The sequence below is a fragment of the Festucalex cinctus genome, chromosome 7 (assembly GCF_051991245.1).
Source record: "Festucalex cinctus isolate MCC-2025b chromosome 7, RoL_Fcin_1.0, whole genome shotgun sequence".
NCBI classification, from domain to species: Eukaryota; Metazoa; Chordata; class Actinopteri; order Syngnathiformes; family Syngnathidae; genus Festucalex; species Festucalex cinctus.
Genome location: NC_135417.1, coordinates 12,989,356 through 13,009,299, shown reverse-complemented (window position 1 = coordinate 13,009,299; position 19,944 = coordinate 12,989,356). Strand labels below are relative to the sequence as shown.

The 19,944-nt window shown below is 41.2% G+C and overlaps 1 protein-coding gene across 1 annotated transcript; it reads left to right on the top strand.

Moving 5' to 3' along the window:
* Positions 1-1,781: 1,781 nt before the first annotated feature.
* LOC144022508 (rap guanine nucleotide exchange factor 5-like) lies at positions 1,782-18,597 on the top strand. The gene is made up of 18 exons (XM_077527372.1): positions 1,782-2,087; positions 6,406-6,551; positions 7,100-7,200; positions 10,609-10,687; positions 10,767-10,911; positions 11,006-11,103; positions 13,356-13,386; positions 13,524-13,602; positions 14,053-14,202; positions 14,605-14,702; positions 15,032-15,154; positions 15,292-15,470; positions 15,911-16,001; positions 16,091-16,141; positions 16,836-16,923; positions 17,001-17,065; positions 17,134-17,188; positions 17,269-18,597. Exons 1-18 carry the CDS (start codon positions 1,905-1,907, stop codon positions 17,385-17,387), a joined length of 1,881 nt encoding a protein of 626 aa, XP_077383498.1. The 5' UTR covers positions 1,782-1,904; the 3' UTR covers positions 17,388-18,597.
* Positions 18,598-19,944: the final 1,347 nt, after the last annotated feature.

Here is a 19,944-nt window from a genome sequence, read left to right as displayed (position 1 = left end):
TTTCTTTGTGTTGTGTGCATTGCGCAACAAATTACAGTAAATTACAGTAAATCTGAATCTTGCCCACTCCATTACAATCAGTGGTCCTCAAACTGTCCTTATCTTAATTCCCACTCAGATATTATCAGCGCTTAAAAATTAGGCAGACAAGAAAAGATAACAAGCGGTTAATTTCACCTGATATGTGGGCAGGCGGGTGTTCAAAAAGCGCAACTGATAGCATACGAACAATTCTAAAGTCAATTTTCGATAATATGTACTGTACACAATGCACGTTTGATAGTGTCTGTTGCTTGTGGAGTCAAAAAAAGCACACACCAGATGAAAGTCCTCAAAGTAGGAATACTCCTACTGTATTTCCTCAAACAACTGAAAGGTGAAAGAGAAGAAAAGCAAGAGCAACTGAAATCATGGACCCTTTTTTTTTTTTTTTGAGTGAATGAGTCAGCACATTTGGGACGCCAGCACAAATAAATGACCTCGCCAGGACCCAGTCAAGCGTTGGCTGCGGACTGCGGACAAATCGATCGAACGCTAAAAGATCAAATGGCCATATGGGAAAAATGAACGTCCTTGGTGACGTCACATTCCTTTTATCTCACCGCAACCCAAAAGATGACGATCATAAAACAAGTTTCAATTATCGTTACTGCAAACAAACACAATTATATGACTATTATGACTACTGTTACTATTTGAAAAATTGAGGAGTCTATTTTTGTGCCAAGTGCAAGTCTAGCGCAAAGAACATTGTAACTGCGTCGATGGATTTATTTTTGTTTTGTTTTGGTTGTTTGTTGGATTTTGCACAGGTAGAATCGGGGATGTTTGCACTGTTGCGGGATGGAACTCAGCCGACTGCCTAACAATTGAAGAGCTCCCCTCGTTCCCAAAGGCTGCATTTTGTCTTATTTTGAGGGGGAAATAAATATTGAATGTTATATAAGCTGATTAGTTTTCCGTTTCAGTTTTGTTCCCATGAAATGATCAAATTAAATACCTGGAGAAATGTGATTACACATTGACTACACATACTAATCAATTTTAAAAGCAGTTGAGATGTCATGTTAAAAATTAAAATTACGCGGTTAAAATGTGTTATTCTGAGAGCAGTATAATGCAAATGAATTCTAAAAATGCCGTATATTCGAGTATGATTGTTTGGAATGTAAAATGGTGCATAAAATATTGCCTGCAATGCAATTAATCAAAGATTCATAACGATGGTGACAATTTGAACATGGAATTAATTCACTTTAAATTGCTGAAATTAAATGTTATTGTCATATGACAAAAGCTCAACTGGTAGGTTGTAATAATTATTCCCAAAAAATGAACATAACATACTATCAGTGCCATTTAATGCATTCATATGAAGTTAAGTAAATCAAATGTGTCTTATAAAAACAAAATGTCCCGAATTTCTAAAGATTATTTTGTGACCTTTACCCAACTTCATGAGTGATTAAAATTGTGATGTTTCTTTGTAATTGTCCATCATTCGTTGGGTGATTAAAACCTAACAAATGTGTTTTTGACATTTGCTTATTGTATTGTGTGCCCGAGTGAAGAAAATGTTTGACCTTCCAGTACATAGCGCCCTGCCCAGTCCTGAATCCAGACTCTCCTGCATTCAAGAGATTCTCCAACTTCCTTTTTGGGTGTGTTTGGCTGGCCAGATGTTTCCTGAAGCTGCCCTGTTCCCAACTAACTCCCTCCCCACCCCTGTAGTGAAAGGCAAGGGAAGGACGAGAAGGGAGTGTGCCATTCACTTTGCGCAAACGCACCTGGACTGCCAGACATTTTGCCTTCCGTGACAATCGAGCTTCCAACAGACCTGATTTTGCGTCCGCTCACCTCTTTGCCACTTGTACTCGTTCGTCATCGCGCTTGGCGAGGCGGCCATGTCGTGGGACTGCGGTCTGAGGTACATGTTCTCCACGTCCCCTTCGCTGCAGCCGGGCGGAATGTGCATCTTGCATGATAAGGACTCGGAACTGTCCAGACTGGAGATGGTCCAGAGACTGGCCAAGGATGGTTGCCGCTTCTTGCAGAATCACAGCAAGGGCCCACAGAGGACAAATGAGGTGAGGGACACAGTGAGAAACTTTTGTAACTCTATGATGTAAATGCTTTACAGATGATAGATACGAGCACCTGAATGTTTGTGAAATTCTGCTCTCAGTGACGTGTCATCAGTAACATTTTAGTATTTACAAAGTTGGCGCTTGGGAACAATTTAGAATGATACTGTTTGATGTTCTTCCAGATAAGCTCAAAAGTTGAAGGTAATGCTATATAATAATATTACAGCACTACTAAACATTACTCAATGAAAAATGTATTGCATGTAAAGTCACCTAGGAAACATAACACAGTACAGTTAGATCCAGAATTATTTTGGCAGTGACCATTTTTATGACCAACATCAGTTATCACTGTATTGTGCAAAAAAAAACAAAAAACAAAAAAAAACAGAACAAAACAAAACATAATATAAACTGTAAAGAAATAATTAAAAAAAAATGTGTAATACTATTACATACTGTAATATTCATGTGTTTAGAGCTCTTCATTTACTCCCCCCCTCAAAAAACAAAAACAAAAAAACTTTACAATAACATGTTGCATGTGCCCCCACTAGTCTAAACATGACATTCGGTTTAATATTGTGTTTGTGGAATAAGAATTAACTCACTAAATCCACCTGTTATCATCCATCTCAGAGGGCCGCCATTTTGGCATTTGCTGTCCATTAAAAATGATATCAAAATTAGTCAGGGCTCAGGTAACGACCAATCACAGCTCAGATTCAGAAAACAGGTGAGTCATGATTGGTTGCTACCTGAGCCCTGAGGCACTTTAACGTCATTTTCAGTTGACAGCAAGTGGCAAAATGGCTGCCCCTGATAGAACATATATAGAACATATTATTTATAAAAATATGTCCACCTCCCTTTGAATTAAGCCGATATCCTCTGATTGGTTGAAATTCTGGCGGGCTCAGCTTCCTGCCGACTGGACGCTTGCGCTTGCTCGACTGCGCCAACAATGGCAGGAAGCACTGACGCAAGTGGGCCAGACCACCACGCGGGGTCATTATGTGGCTTCAGGGTGGAGTCGAGTGCGTCAGGTCCTCCACCTTTTCCCCAAACACTCAATCTCTTTATCTCTGTTGTTATTCAACACAATGACGTTTTGCCGGCACAATGCCGTTGCTAATCTGTGCATAACATGCATAAAATAAACTCTTCTCATACTGCTGTTATATACTGTAAACAGAAAATAAAGTGCACCAATATACTGTACCATATATGTCCATCATGTGCTATCCTATCAGATCTTAGTTAATGCGTGACACGGCCAATATAGAGATTATCTAGTCGTGTTTCCAGATAATGCAATAGTTGACAGTAATTCAATGATGCATACCAGCCATGTGACTCATATACACACACATCTAAATATGGGCATCAAAGAGTTCCCAGATGGCGAACGCACGACTATTTCAGTCCTGACTGTTATGCAATCACTTTCAATCTTATTTAGTTAGGATTTTAGTATGATTTTCATCCTTCATATAATTCATATTTACATGTCATCTTGTTGGCTAGTGGCAACTTGGAACTGCTCTCTGCAAATATCTTTGCATAATGTGCACACCAGTGATATGATGAGAGCTTCCAGCATGAGAGCAGAGACTTCTGCAAGGAATGTTTGGGGATAACATTCGTCAACATCAAATGCTTCTTTAAAAGCCAAGTTAGTGTTTGAACAACCCTGAGCGGAATTTGGACCTCAAGGCCCTTTGAGTGTTCCGTACCATGTACGACATCATCACAGTGCGAGCAGAAAGCGGAATTCATCTGGAACACAAAGAGAGACAATAAACGATCTCAAATCACATGGCTCTCGCTCTTCTACAGACAAAGTCCATTTTGGGAAGACTTCAGCGCTAGATGAGCGTTGGGGTCAAGACATCAAGTGGGCAGGATTGATGTCCTATTACAAGAACTGGACTCCAGAGAACTGAATGTTATTTTACTGACATAACCACAAAGCTCAGTCAGCGTGTCGTCGTCGAGGCTGGATCAATAATTCATCGTGAGGAGAGGTTTGTTTGCATATTGACCGGCGCGATGCTGACAAACTCGCTTCATAGACATCAGCTTGCTTTGATAAAATGGATAGATGTGTGTGTGTGTGAAATTTTGCGCACTCTATACAGTATTTGCTATGACGTTTCCTTATTACACTATGCTTGTATAGTACGAGTGACACGTATCAAGCGATCCTAAGATTGCACGGCAGAGTCATCCTCGATGTCAAATCAAAACAATTTGGTAGCATTTGCACAACAGCGTATCTTTGCATGTCAAAATGACGATGATGAAAAGGCTTGCTGATAAAATGAATAGTAGCTCATGTACACCAAATTGTATGAATGATAATGCGTCTGCAAGCAATACTTGAACGCTTCTGTGCAAAAGGCAATTAGGGCAACAACAACAAAAAAGCGACCACTTGCAGGGCGTCTGCACAGCTAATTGCATACACAGAGATGAGTGCTGCACTGACTGACGGCTGGTGAAAGGGTGAACCGGTGCGTGCGCCGTACAGTGAAGTCCTCATTATGGCCAATATCTGTGATCCTTTCAAACCTGCCATTGTGGTTTAGAATCCCGTTCCTTCTTACAAGCTGGAACAACAAAATGACGTTTACAGTGCATGGAGCCTCTTACCATGACAATGTCGTAGAATTTTGCCCAAAAGTAATGCTTTGAAGATATGAGATATATCAGTGAGATTTAGAGTATGAAGTCCCTGGAAAGTGAAAATAAATTTCTCTTGTAAATTTGACACACCATCGAGAAGAATGTTAAATAGATACAAATGAAAATAGAACGTGCTGAAACTACACCCGCTCATCTGTTAACTGTCAATTAATTACTACTGCAAATGAATGCTACGTCATCTAGTCATCTTAACAATGGTCATTTGTATCGCAAAATAATGTGACATTTTGCCTCCAACTTGGAGCATTAATAGTTGGGTTTTCCACACCAACTCAGACGTGGTCTCAACTAAACAAGCTTTGTGACATGAACTGATGAAGCCTTCGCAGATGAGAGGTGAAACAAACATCTTTTTAAGACAAACAGAGCAGTCTGCTGCTTAAACTTTCCGATGGCTGGAACATACTGCACGGTGCCATCGTTTGGTTTTGTCTTTTTCACCTAGCTCTTAAAAAAAAAGTTGTATCGTGGTGTGGTTTTTTTTATTTTTATTTTTTTAAAACACCTTGCTCCTGAAGCGTCATATCTCCAAAATTCAGTACTACATAGTGAAGCCTTTGCACATTTTCAACAATTATCTTCAAACATTATAATGTGTTTAGCAACAAATCTGAATAACCTGTACAGGGTCTTTTAATTTTGATATCTAATTTACAAAACGACAACACTCCAAACTTAAGTCTCTCAATATACTTTTGGAACATTCAACCATCCATCATCTGAATTGCTTATACTCAAATAGATCAAAATTTAATGTCTAAACTTGTCTATGTGCATTGAATGTATCGTGTAATACAAAAGCCTTCTCAGTAGAACAAGTACGATACAGTAATTAGAGCTGAACTTCATCAATATATAAATATATATATATAAATGTAAAGTTGTTGCTGACAAAGAATCAAGCAAGATGAATTTAGTGTTATTACATTTTCAGTCTTTTTTTAATTTGTATTTGCTGTATTGTTTAAGGAAAACATGCCCTAGATTTGAGTCCCGATCTTATGTTTGTAAAATGCAGCTCCAATACTTGACAGTCATGAGCAGAATAATGCACATACGGTAGATACCGATTTCCTGGCATGACACACAGGTAGTAATTGCTGTGCACATTATCTCCTTGCAAATAATTGCAATGTTAGAAGTTATTGCGCTTTTGCCACCCACACTGTCTCGTTAGCTGCACAAACCCAATACGATTTCAAGATGGAACAGGGGTGACCTTTTCTGTCTCACATTTCTATCTGATTGGCTGACTCGGCATGACAAATCTGAATATAAAACCATAAAGACAGGTAGGAGACAGCAGACGATGTTAACTCGACACCACCGAGACCCCGAAGGCAGCAGTCCTAATTTAATAGAGCCGACATCAGGAATCAGTAATTAAAATATGTATGAGCCACTTATGTTAATCCTTGAATGGGCTCCAAATGATACAGCCTGAATAATGATGAGTGGAAATTGGGCTTCATTTACAGCGCAGGCTTTGACACAGCATTGTGATGGAAATCAGTGATGTTAGTTGGAGAACATGCGGGGAGGGAGTGGGAGTAGGTGGGGGAATCTCCTTGGTGATAATACAACCCCTCTCTCCCTCTCTCATGTCCAGCCTGTCCAGAGTGACGAGGCAGTGCGCGTGCAGGAGCGGGGCCGCTGCGTTCTGGTCCTCCGGAGGATGGCGTCACAACCGGCGAGGGGTGGAGGGAAGCGGGAGGAGGAGGAGGAGGAAGAGGAGGCGGCGGCGAGGAACAGGAGGTAAAGACGCTCCACAAATCTCTGCCTGCTTTCTCCACCTCTCATCGTTCTCGCCGGATCACTCTCACACATGCGTCCATCACAACTACCGCTCATGTAGGGCCGGGTTAGATGGACTTAAACAGCATGGAAGTGTGAGCTCTCGGCTTTCCGATCAAGTCATTCTGGGAGGGGAGGGGGCTTGTTTGGACTATCAGTGTGGGGAGTTGGGGGCACAGGACTCTGGATGGCAGGCTAAAGGGGGCATGCAACAGTAACCACGGTAACGTGAGGGCAAGGATGAGCCTGCTGCGGGATGAGATGCTGCTGCTGCACGTCGCCTTGGTGGAGCAGGAGGAGGACGAAGACGAGGAAGGGTCCGAGGAGGGGACCGGCAGCAGCGGTGACGGTACCGGCCGGGTCGAGTCGTCCGCTCTGCCCACATTTGACGTGCCCTACTTCCGCTACATCGACGACGAGGGCACGGAGGGCGAGGAGGAGTGGAGCAGCGGTCGCTCGCTGTCCTCCATGGACGAGGACTCGTCCACTGACTCTGTGGTGTCTGACAGGTATGCAGTGGTGGCAGGGACCCCAGAGAAAATTCTGGACCACCTGCTGGCTGACCTGAAGCTGGAGGAGGACCAGGCGGCCACGCAGGGCAAAGACACAGGTCAGTGATGGAAGCTTCCACCTTTTTTATTACTACTGTTTGGCTTCTTCTTTAGAGTAGGAATGCCTCATTCATACGGTTCTGCGATGTCATCATTGTGAGCAAGAGTTTGCAAGACTGCCTCAAAGTCAAAGGTTCTGTTTTTTTTTTTTAAATCTCGACTTGCATATCTACGTCAATGGTTCTTAACCTGGGTTCAATCGAACCTAGGTGGTTCAGTGAATCAGTCTCAGGTGTTGGGCGGACCTCAAGACTCACACCTGACTGACTCAAATGATTCGTGGTCATCACTTGGCCATCATTGGCTGCAGGTGATCATGCTACTTTGCTTCACCTATCGGTGCTGCCGGGGATTTGGTCGAATTGTGGCTGTTGGGAAGGTACATTGCGTGATTTCTTGATTATTTTAATCCCTTCATACTATGAAAAAGAAAGTGGATTGACAAATATGTGCAATATGAATTCACATGCACAATTGCATGTTTGGTGTTCCACAGGGTTCAATTCTGGGGCCCATGCGCTTTTCATTATAACTGCTGCCCCTGCGATCCATCTACAACGTTAGTTGCTTGAAAGTGTTCTATAAATATAGAGTTAAGTGAAAGGAGTCAGCGCCCTAACTGCGTTATTTGCAATGCCAAGTTGAGCAATTCCAGAAAGGATTGTGGTGTGAGCACATAAAAAGTAAACAGGTGAGATTTTCAGCAAATAACAGAAGACGGTTTTCACAAAAATGGTCCATAGATACAAATGTGATTTTGAATGGTTTGTATGGTCTAAATTTGCCCTGTGATTTTAACTGGTTATTCGTCTAGGATGCACCCTCGCTCACTTTAAGTCATCTGGGACACACTCACCCGTGGACGTCACCATTGTTTTACATTTTATTTCCCCTAATCGAAGGCAATCATTCCGCAAATTTTCAGTGTAGCTCTTCTCATTCAAAAGCTTTCTCATCCGGGAAGCTTTCGAATGGAAACACACTCTGTCAACTAATGCACTCACTCATGCCTTGTGGCAGCAGGTACTCTAATAATAATGTGACACTGTTGCCAAGGCAGAGGAAACCCTGTTGCTAAAGCTCGGAAGAGAAATGGTGAACGCAGCCTGCAGAGACTGGCAAGGGGGAGACCTCCAGAATGGGAAGAGGGAGACATTTACATACTTGGATTCCTGGTACATGTTTGTGGTCACATTTGATCCGTCAATGGGATGGAAGCGGGCCAAGCCCCTCGACGGCGATCATTACTCATTCTGATGAGGAAGTGAATGAAATTGATCTCAATGTAGTCACATGGGATTTGTGGTGTGCACTTGGTGTTGAAATGAACATTGTGGAGCAACAAACACGATGTATTGACAAGAAAGACATCTACCTTTAAGTTCAGCCATCTTGTTGAGTAATCATTCAGCATGAAATCAGTGCACTGAAGCTCAGTACAGGAAGCATGCGGGCTGATGTCCCAAGGTCAAAGCGCCACATACCTAAAAAGAAAAGCAGCAATGAGCCAGCAATTGATCTCCATCCATTGACGCGTAATGGTCTGACTTATTCAATATGCTCATTGGCATCAAACATACTATCCATCCATCCATTTTCTTGACCGCTTATTCCTCACAAGGGTCGCGGGGGCTGCTGGCGCCTATCTCAGCTGGCTCTGGGCAGTAGGCGGGGTTTCACCCTGGACTGGTTGCCAGCCAATCGCAGGGCACACAGAGACCAACAACCATCCACACTCACAAGCACACCGACGGGACGATTGGGAGCGCCCAATGAACCTGCCATGCATGTCTTTGGAATGTGGGAGGAGACCGGAGTACCCGGAGAAGAGGCATCAAACATACTATACAGTATAATGTTTCACTCAAAGACGGCAGGAAAAAAACCCCCCAATATTTTGTACAAGTAATTAGCTTCCAAAAGCACCACATGCATATACACTGCGAGGCCATTTTGGCACTTATCACTAACTTCTTGCATCCCGTAGCGTTGAAGGTGAACTTTCGCTGTCCAGCAAGTTGTCTCACATCTAACGATCAGATTGTGAGATGTCAAAACAAACACTTCTAGCATTCCGCCTCTTTGAATTGTGTGCAAAAGACAAAGAGGCTTTTTGCACGAGGCCTTGTTACAGCTCTGATGCGTCTGTTTGCAAGATCTCTGTAGAAATGAGGCTAATCACAAAGCGACTGTGAAGGACGCATTAACCACGAATTGATCCCTTGCCAGCAGCACAAAAATGCGCTATGTGAATAACTTCACACCATCAAACAACAGCATTCCTTTTTTATTACATTTTAGATCTGTGCTGCTGTGCTGTAGAATATTTTGTGTTCATAAACACAAAATGTTCCAGCGATTTGAGGCTTTAACACATGGAGAATGGCTCCTTGGTGGCAGCTGTAATCAATAAGTGACACATTAACATGGTTAATTTGGAGGCGGTGATAATCAATGTTATGTGTACTTATTGAAATAGATTGTCAGCCTGATTGATTCCACGGATGACTGAAAAAAGCGGATCAGTGAATCTGTGATGACTTTTAACTGTCAAGGTTTGGCTTCGTACTTAACGTTGTGGTGCACGATAAAAGCAAATAGTTGCTGTCAGGCATGAAATATTTATACTATTTTATAGCTCAATCAATACCTTTGATATCTTTCAAACATAGTCAATAAATAATGTGAATGAACTGGTGTCATAGTGATTACAAATCAAGTGATGTTTGTTATGGGGAAACCGGGGCTTGATGTGACACTTTTTACACATTTATATTTCTTTTAAATCAATACATTACAGATAAACAAAATGTATACCAGATGAAACACAAAATCATCAATCACATTTTGTGTCAGTGCGGAGTTATAAGCAATCAAATAGAGAGTGTGAACATGTGCTATAAACCAACCAGGCATGATACTGTATTATTTTTAAAGAAAAAAAAAACCTTGCCTTTACAAGGTTTTCCTTTATTCAATTTTCCATAACATGTAAGCATATCCAACCTTGAGGAGGACAAATAACATGTGAGGATACAGTATACACTAGCAGAAAAGCACATTCCGTCGTTCTCCATCATAGTTTGCAGCGATTCAACCTGCACGTTAACGTGATTGGCTTATCAGCACATTTACAGGCCGAGATGGTTATGGTGTGCGCCATTGAAGATGAAGCCATGTTTGGCCTTGTTAAGCTAAATAGAAGTGGAGAATCCTCACTGGGCTTGGTGGAAGCTATCATCAGAGGCTGGAAGGACTTTTCGTCACGGAAATGTCTCACATGTTGCTCTCCTTTGAAATGACTCCATTTCATAAATGAGTCATACTGGCAGAGATACAGTAATTTCAAAGGTCCAGTAGCACTGGAAATGTTCTTCTGCATTCTAATGATGCGTCTCCGTTTACAGACACACTTTTGGATGACTTTCTGCTGACCTACCCAGTGTTTATGTCAACCAGTGATTTATGCCAAGCTCTTCTGGGACAATATCCTTCCATAGCAACCAAGTACTATCAACAGGCTCCCTATGTCAGAATCACACTTGAAGCCTTAACGCATCTTTACTTATTGCTGCAAGCGCTGCCGAGTGAAAGAGGACACGAGGGAGGCTCTGGAGAGGAAACAGAAAGTAGCGTACCTGGTGTCACAGTGGATGCTTCTCTGCAGGGACTTCCTGAGAGAGGACGAGCATGTCAAAGTGTTCATGAAGGTAGAGGACGAATGGTTGACACAAAAAAAAAAGAAAAAAAAGCAGCACCTGTTGTTGTAAAACGGGAGAAATGAAAATCGACTTTTCCTTGCAGACTTTGTACCGCTACATGCTGGATGACCTTTACGAGCACCCCGTCTTGCAGAGGGATTTGAGGGAGCTGCAGAAGCTCTACCAGCTGCATCGGAGGCAGTGAGTAACATAATCTGGTCATCAGTGATAATCATTGATAAACAATATTGCGTGTTGTGGTATAGCAAATTCAAGTATGAACTTCTGCAGCATTGAGAGGAGAAAGTACACTGCACAAAGGAAAAGCTTCTTCGGCTCTCATCAATGCATTCTTTCAGAAGCTGACGAGGAAACGCAGCGTTCTGTTCTTTTGTGCATGGAAATATGAAAGTCAGGGAGCTCTTTATACTGAAGCTCCATAAATGGAGGGGAATAAAATAAAGATGAGCTATCAGATGAATGACAGGTTTACATACCGTGACGGGAAGGAAGAACCTGTCCACACTGAAGCCTAATCTAATACAAAACACTTCCATACGTAGTTAATCAATTTTGGAATAATACAGCAACGTGCAGCATTAAATTTGAAGACATTTATCCAATGTTAGTCGCTATTTTTTGGTGATAAATCCTTGTGATGTTACCACATTCGGCAAGGGACGCCCCAGGCTGTGCAAAGGCAAAGGAAGCTAGCGAAGCGAGGCTGCAATTTTAATAGCCACATTTTGGCACACTTTCTGTCCTTGCATGATAACGAGCAAACTCATTTTCAATGGAAGCAGCAGCTCATTGCAACATCTCGTTTCTCTGCATGAAAATATGCGAGGAACAAGCTGCACATTCATCAAATTCTTCGGAGCTGTTCAAAGAAAACGGATTTAGATGCATGAACTGGCACATACACACACAAATGATAAATACATTCGCAATCTATAGCGAGCCGAGGCACATTATATTTTACGTAAGGAAAATCTCATGGCACACCACCAAATGTCACAAAAAAAAGTTTGTAAATATGCTGAAATAACTAATATTGTCTCTTTGCACTCACAAATGTACTTAGAGTGAAATCAGGGTCTGTTTAACTAAACAGAACGCTAAAATTCTTGTGAAAAAGCACGAGAAAGTTAGTTTGCTGACGTGCAGACGAATGATGCATAGTAATCAAGATATGATGCATAGTAATTAAAATTCTTATTACTTTTAATTAGGGGTGTCAAAATTAGTGCATTAATTTAAAGTTCCTTTAAATGCCACCAATTTTTTTAAGCCATTCTTTTTTGGATGAGCACCCCTTACTTGGAAAACCTCTACTGGGGGAATTCCAGTAGCAACACAGCAGACACATCACGTCCACAGAAAAATGTAAATAAATAAAAATGTAATAAATAAAAATGTAATTGTGAGTTAACTTACTGAAGTCATGCGATTAATGATGACTAAAAATTGTAATCACCTGCCACCCGTACTTTTGAAATATATCACCGCGGACATGCTTTTGTGTAAATTGGTTGAGTAGTTGCCGAATCCTGCTCACTAGCAAACAAACATGACCTCCGTGGTGAAGGTAGCAATCCCCCAGCTGACAAACACTTTGCCATGTGTGACCGCCCCTCCTACTCCCTTCTTTGGACCGCAGCCTCCAATCAAGAGTCTCCCTGGGGAGTCTGTGTCCTGCTGCCCATTAGGATCCAGTGCAAATGATTCGGCTGCTTTTGTTTTCTGGCACTGACTCATTCCTGCTCACATCCAGAGAGGGAAACCCACCACAACCACTGCACTTTGTGTGGGTGGTACTAAGTGACATACTCTACTATTTATGGGCTTTTTACAATGAGGCCCATTGGGAGGACAAAATTGGCTGCTTTGTGCTACAGATTGCAGACTGAGACAATCTAGTAGCTTTTCTGCAAAAGAAAGCCTGCCGTGTGCTCCGAGGAGCTAAGTAACTTAACTCCATTACTTGTCTCCAAGCCTTTCTTTCATAAGGCTGCCATATGATTCACAGCGCTGTATGCTGAAATATATTTCCATGAGGCCAGGACGGCTGCTGCCCACTCAGTGGGGTCCCTCAGGGTAGGCTTTGTGCCAACATGCCTATTGTGATGCAAAGGACCCTAACAGACACAGGGCTATCCATCAGGCCTAAATGTGGAGAATATATATGTGAATAAATCAAAAGGTCTGGGGGGGAAAAAAAAATAAAAAATCCACCAAGGAATGTGCACTTCAGCTTCTTGACATTGACTTGAAATAATGAAGTGAACCCATACACGCATTCGCTTTGATTAGACAATGTGGCAGATGTATTTATGCAAATCAAGAAGGAAAAAAAAACCCCACAAGATCCACTTCAGGGGCTAAATAATGAAACATGCTTGGCTGTGTGTTGGATGGTGCTTTATTGCTTAATTTATCCTTTTCTTTTCCAGCACGATGGAGGAATATTCCCCTCAAAGAAAGGTGAGTGAATGCTTTCATTTAACTAAACAGGCCACTCCCTATAAAGTGTACTGTTCTTACTGGTTTATTTTTTGCCACACTTCCTGCCTTGTTCTACATTGTGACACAGCTCTCAACACGTATTCCCCTTCTTCCAGAGCAAAGCACTCTTCCAGCAATTAAGCCTGAAAGAAAACGGAGTCCTGTCCAGGGCCACACACAGACAGAGCAAGGAAGGTAAAAAGACACGCATTCCTGCCGTCATGGGTTCTATTCTGCTCAGGAAATATCCTCAGCAGCCATTGGGAATTCTGCCGAGGACTGAATGTGACAGTTTGGCATGCACATTCCCGAGTTATGATCCGGCTGTGAAAAACAATGCAAACACAGGTTGCAACAGCATGTTGAGCTGCCGGGAAGCCTCTCAAGGGAAGCGCTAATTTAGTGATCATGACAAGCGCCGCGCTTGAAAGCTGCAAACGCAAAATAGCACGCAGTCCCTGGGAATTGAGTGAGAAAGATCTCAACTGGTAGAGAACTGACAAGAAAAAAGGCAGTACTGGATATCAGTATGACATTTGGTCTAAAGCAACTATACAGAGATTACTTGTGGAGGGATCTTGGACAAAAACATATGAAATGTAGCATGGAAAATACACTGCTTACAATAATACTCCATGTTTGCAGTACCGTGTCACGTGTACGTCACGATGGACTCGTACCTGAGCATGAGGGTCCATCCGGGGGCTGTGGCTCAGGAGTTGCTACAAGCAGTGGCTGAGAGGATGGGCATCTCCCAGGGTGAACTGGTCCTTGTGGCCGTCCCTTATCCTGGAGGTAAACATTGCATTATACAAGGTCACCTTTACAAGGTGATTAACATGATGAAGTACACCCACTCAGTCCAGTACATACATGATTTGAAATTGAAATAATACTAACACACATTTCATTGCTCTCAAACTACATTATGCACAATATATTGACCATTACCTTAATCAAAAGTAAAATTTGTGTCTCCTGATTTGATGACACACTTAATTTAATGTTGTTCTAAACTGCTGTATTATTGGGGACAAGCATCGGCTGCCGCATTTAAAAGGGAGACACGTTTTATAGTGGATCAATAAACAGTTAAGTCAGTGCCTGCCTTCTTCCAAGCGGGGTCCTATCTCTTGTACTCTGCTTGACAGATCTTGCCTGATGTGAGCAGCTTGTGATACATTTCCTCTCCTGCAGGCAGACTCCTCCTGCAGCCTCACGACACACTTTTCTCCCCATCCCTGCAGCCGGTGGGAAGGCTGCACGTTTGCACAAAGGACCTGGCTGAAGTCCTGGTAGGGAGAACTCGTCATCAGTCACTTCACAATACGGATTATGTTCACAACAAGTCGACCATTCATTTACAACAACCAAATTGTTATTCAAACCTTTTAAGGCTACTCAAATACACTCTTATCGGAAGACAGTGTTGTGTTGGTTGGAACTTTTGATAAACCTGAGAACATTGACACTGGAAGCATATAAAATCTCACATTTCTAGCAAGGTAAATGAGTAAGGTGTAAATAATTGAACAGGAGGTGTGAAGTCTCAAGACTTAACTTCAGTACAGTAGATCTTGCATTGTGTCATGCTTTTTCTTTTTTTTTTGTCATCCCTCCTCAGAACCCATTCACAGAAAACTCAAAACTGCAACTGAGGACCGCCCACATGCTTAGTTTAAACACATGGGATGTTGCTGTAGCTTTCAGCAGCATTGACTGGACCCTATTTGACTCCATTCACGAGGTTTGTACCAGAACCTCACTTTCATTTTCCATGGTTGGTGTCTCAGAAAACCTCCCTTATATCTATGTTATAGCTTCACATCTTTTTATACCTTTTATCTATTTAGCAACCTGAACCATGTGATTCTGTTTTCGCAGCAAGAGCTGATCTACTTCACCTTCAGGCGTCATACTAGTGGAAACCACACGGCGGCGCTAGAGTTCCTACTACAGCGATTCAATGAGATCCAGTTGTGGGTGATGACTGAAGTGCTGATGTGCACGGCCCTCTGCCAAAGAGTGCAGCTCATTAAGAAGTTCATCAAGATAGCTGCCCAGTAAGCATCCATGGAATCATTTGTATTTCCTCAAATAACTAATAAATGCCCCCAATTAAGCACTGGGTAAAAAGCTGACGTTTAGCTTGGAGTTGAACAGGAAAGGGCGGTGCATTCAGGAAGAAAAGATCAACTTTTCAAACTGGCGTGAAAATAATCAAGCAAACAAACAATAGATCTGACTTAGGCAAACATGAGCATGTCTCACTTGGAATGAGGAGAAAGGAATTTAAATGATCAGTTTATGTACTTATAATAAAAAAAAAAAATATATAGTGTATTTAATATACTAATTGTTAATGTATACATGTAAAACCAGTGCAGTTGTTCTCTGAGCAGTTGGTTCCTTGCACTGTAGCTGGCATATTTATGGGAATGCTGCCCTCTAGTGGCTCATCAATGAACTGCATTACCTTATTTCACTTCATCCCATTTGGCAGCTGCAAAGCACAGAGGAACCTCCACTGTTTCTTTGCCATTATAATGGGCCTGAACACTGCTGCTGTCAGCCGCCTCAGTCAGACGTGGGAGGTAGCAATCACACATTTCATTTAGTTATTTATTTGGATCCTGGCAATTTTGCACTGCATGTAATATGTGTTTTTGTTTTTTTCCTGCAGAAAATTCCTGGGAAATTCAAAAAGCTGTTTTCTGAGCTGGAGAGCATCACAGTAAGCGTATTTCAAGGTTGCCATTGAAAACAATGCATACTCGACATGGATGTAATAGTACAATAAAAAATAAAACATTACAGAAACGTTAATTTTCATACTACATAATATATTTTTTTTTAAGATACAGTACTCAATGTTAGACATATTCATTAAGACCATAAGATAACCCTTTGCAGACAGCCAGTCCTAACCAATCGGTTTAAAAATCCTTCCTACTCCTTGAGCAGGTGAATTTTGCGTTTTTGTTAGAGATGTAAGCCATCATTTCTTAAAATAATAACTAAAACCGTATTTCAAACCGTGTAACGAATGCATAGTAGTAGGGCTGCTCGATATTTTATTTTAATGCTGTTCAAACATGAAACACATTACAACCTCTATAAGACTGAAATTTCAGATAAATAAATAATACATTTTCATATAAATCTTACACTCTACAAGCTTACTGATTAGTATTTTCTAAATTTGAATGAAAAAAAATAAATTCGTATCGGTATTAATCGGTATCGAATCGAATCGTGACCTGTGAATCATGATACGAATCGAATCGTCAGGTACTAGGCAATTCACACCCCTAAGTCCGTATGGGTATATCAAATTCCTGACATTTATTTCACTCACTATAGGGTACAACAAATGCATCTTTTGTGCATGCGTATTGCACACGTTAGCTTTGAAAATGTCTTCACAGGATCCGTCACTGAACCATAAAGCCTACAGGGACACCTTCAAGAAGATGAAGGCGCCAAAGATTCCCTTTCTTCCTCTGCTACTTAAAGGTACCACCATCATCCTCAACACGGCGACAACAACCTCAACTAGTTGAAAACCAAACATGCTGCTCTCTTTCTTATAGATATCACATTCATTCATGAAGGCAACAAGACATTTCATGATAATCTAGTAAACTTTGAGAAGCTGGTAAGTCACAAAAGAGACAAGATCACATTGATTCGATTCCTGACACGCTTGTCACTCCTCTTCCCCAGCACATGATCGCAGACACGGTCCGTCTCATCAGACAGTGTCAGAAAGATCATTTGGGTCAGTACTCCAATTTGGTGATAAGCCCTTGCAAAGAAATGTGAAGATGACCACAAATGCTCTCCCTTCCACCCGTCCAGGAAACGTCACGAGCCCAAAGAGCAGCGCAGACGTGCGCGCTTACGCGGAGAACCTTCACATCGTCGACAATCAGCAGACCCTGTTTGAACTTTCGTGCAGGCTGGAGCCTCGGACTTGAAAGGGAAGACATGTGACTTACTGTAGCCGCCTTCTTTAACACTCAGGACCGTGTCAGCAATCCGAGGTCACGCAGCTGAACGACCAACACAGAGAGCGAGTCGATCAGGAAATACTGAACCTGACACAGGAGAAAAACACAAATTCAAGCGTTGTTTTATTGACCACATATCAGCCATACAGACATCGTACATAGAATATTATTTGTCAGCATTTTCACATCCAACTTGCTGTTTGTGTGGCATATAGAGGGCCGGTTGAAACTGTTGCCGTTACTCGCATGTCTAGCAGGTGGCAGCATTTGGCAAATGGATATGATAATATTCCATTTAGTCCCGTCTTTCACCACCTTTACTACATATAAAAATGTCATCAAAACTACATATATACTGAAATAATGTTTTCTAAATTTGAAAACAAATGTATTTACTTAGTGTAAAATCTGCTTCAGTTTAGTTGAACACAAAGTTTTTATGTGCAATCAAGGATTAACAATTTACAGTATTAGAGCAGAATGTTAATGTGAAAACATGGATGAAAAGTGATGAATTAGCACCATTTTTTTTTAATTCTCGTTCAAGTAAATGCTGTGGACAATCAGTATAACGAAGTAGCAGACAAACTCATTGAAATCGGTCCACATTGTACTCAAAATTGTTTCCTTCAGACTAGAATACAAACAGCTTTGTGATACAATATTTGTCCATAGAGTGCTACAAAGTCAATTTCAACCATCTCATCTCATGGTTTACATGGATAGTCGTGTCGTGTTGTAGGGAGGAGCTGGGCAAGATGTTCAATGTCCCTTTAGAGAAAATGTGAAGTCAAATACTGCAGCACTTTCGAGAGGCTCTGCATACATTTAGTGAGAATTTATGAAAGAAAAATACGTTTTCTAATTTCAAACCAATTGCTGCTGCTGCCCGAGATGTATCTTGAGTTCGGACCCGGTAGAAGGTACATGATGATATTCCATTTATTTGGACATTTTAAGTCACGACTGTTAAACAATGCATATTTTTTTTGTATTTGTACTGTATTCATAAATAATGTTTGGGTATATCTTATTTATTTGTTTCAGAATAATTTATTTCTATTGTCTGAACTTATTCTGTTAAATTTTTTTTGTGCAGTATTGACTGGTCTGTGTGACATGGCAAACCATCGATTGACCCAGTGTGCACCTAATAAAATAGTTTTCATAAACGTAACCCGATTACTATAAAATGTGATTTTTACTTTGCATACTGGTGCTATTATGAAAAACACATTTGAAGGGTGTGTGCTGGTATCGGTATCAGGCCGATTGCTGACCTTATAAAGTTTCGGTACTCACGACTGCGACCAACACCAGTATTAGCTGCCCTCTAGTGGCCATTGTAGGATCAGGACCTAGAAATAAGAATAGAACATTCTAGAAAATTTACGGATAACAAGAATAGAAAATTGACATATGAATATTTTGCAATTTTAAGGAAAATTCTATAATCGGTTTGGTTGTCAAACTCAATTTTGTAATGGACCACATCGTAGTTATGGTGTTCATCAGAGGGTGTTACCATGACAGTGTACCTATATACTGTAAATAAATGATGGCCTTGGCTTACATGATAACATATGTACAATAAATTGATGGGTAGTTGGCTTTGAAATCAGAAGCCACTAAGCCAGGAAATAATTGTTTGTTTGTAAAATTGGTAAAAATGCTTGGAATATCTCATATCTCAGTGTTGTTAAAAGTGAAGACAATTAGCAAGAAGCATGAAGTCGACACACATGATTTGCCTTCAACGGGCCACATAAAATGATCTCGTGGGCCCCATATGACCCCCGGGCCTTGAGTTTATCACCTTGTGTTCTATATTGTGATATACTGTAGGTATTTCTTTGTCATTGTTTGTTTTGTTTTTTTTAAATAAGTTTTTTAATAATAATTTTCTGAAAATAAGTGGTATATAGAACATCACTAGTTACAACTTTTAAAAAAAAACAACAACAAAAAAAACTCACCTACTAATGTCAAACCAGTGATGCCACTTCATCATCTCTGGCTGTAAAACAGTCAACATACCGTCGTCGTTAAAAACAACAAAGAAACAGATGTTCAGTATTTGAAGGAAACGGTATAACACTATAGGCACACAATCGAGTAAGATGCAATACAACAGCTGGAACAAAAATCTACCTTTACAAATTTTTATTTCTAGGGCGGGTTGTACTTTGCATTTAGTAAGCAATGTTTAATATTTTTCCATCTTATCTATTGTGACTTTTATACATGAGCGATGACATCGGATTGACTGATTAAATGTTTCCTTCCACTAAACACAATTGTATAATATAAATTGCATCCCACAGCAAAACATCATGCACTGCTGGTCAAAAAGAAGTCGGAAGAAGTCAAATGTGCATTTCCACAGTATCTACCAGCACAGAGTCTTACTGACGTTAACCAGGTGTCCTTGTTGGCCTTGAACTCAACTAACTGTGGCACGGCCCCCCGCTGCGACGGGCCCAGCGTACCCTGCCATTTCGACCCAAATACATCAGGCACGTTA

Bases quoted from the DNA above. Each gene is read 5' to 3' on its own strand.
- LOC144022508 (XM_077527372.1), top strand. From the start codon at position 1,905: ATGTCGTGGGACTGCGGTCTGAGGTACATGTTCTCCACGTCCCCTTCG. The intron at 10,912-11,005 runs GTAGAGGACGAA...TTTTCCTTGCAG, and splicing joins ATGTCAAAGTGTTCATGAAG to ACTTTGTACCGCTACATGCT. The intron at 16,002-16,090 runs GTAGCAATCACA...TTTTTCCTGCAG, and splicing joins GCCTCAGTCAGACGTGGGAG to AAAATTCCTGGGAAATTCAA.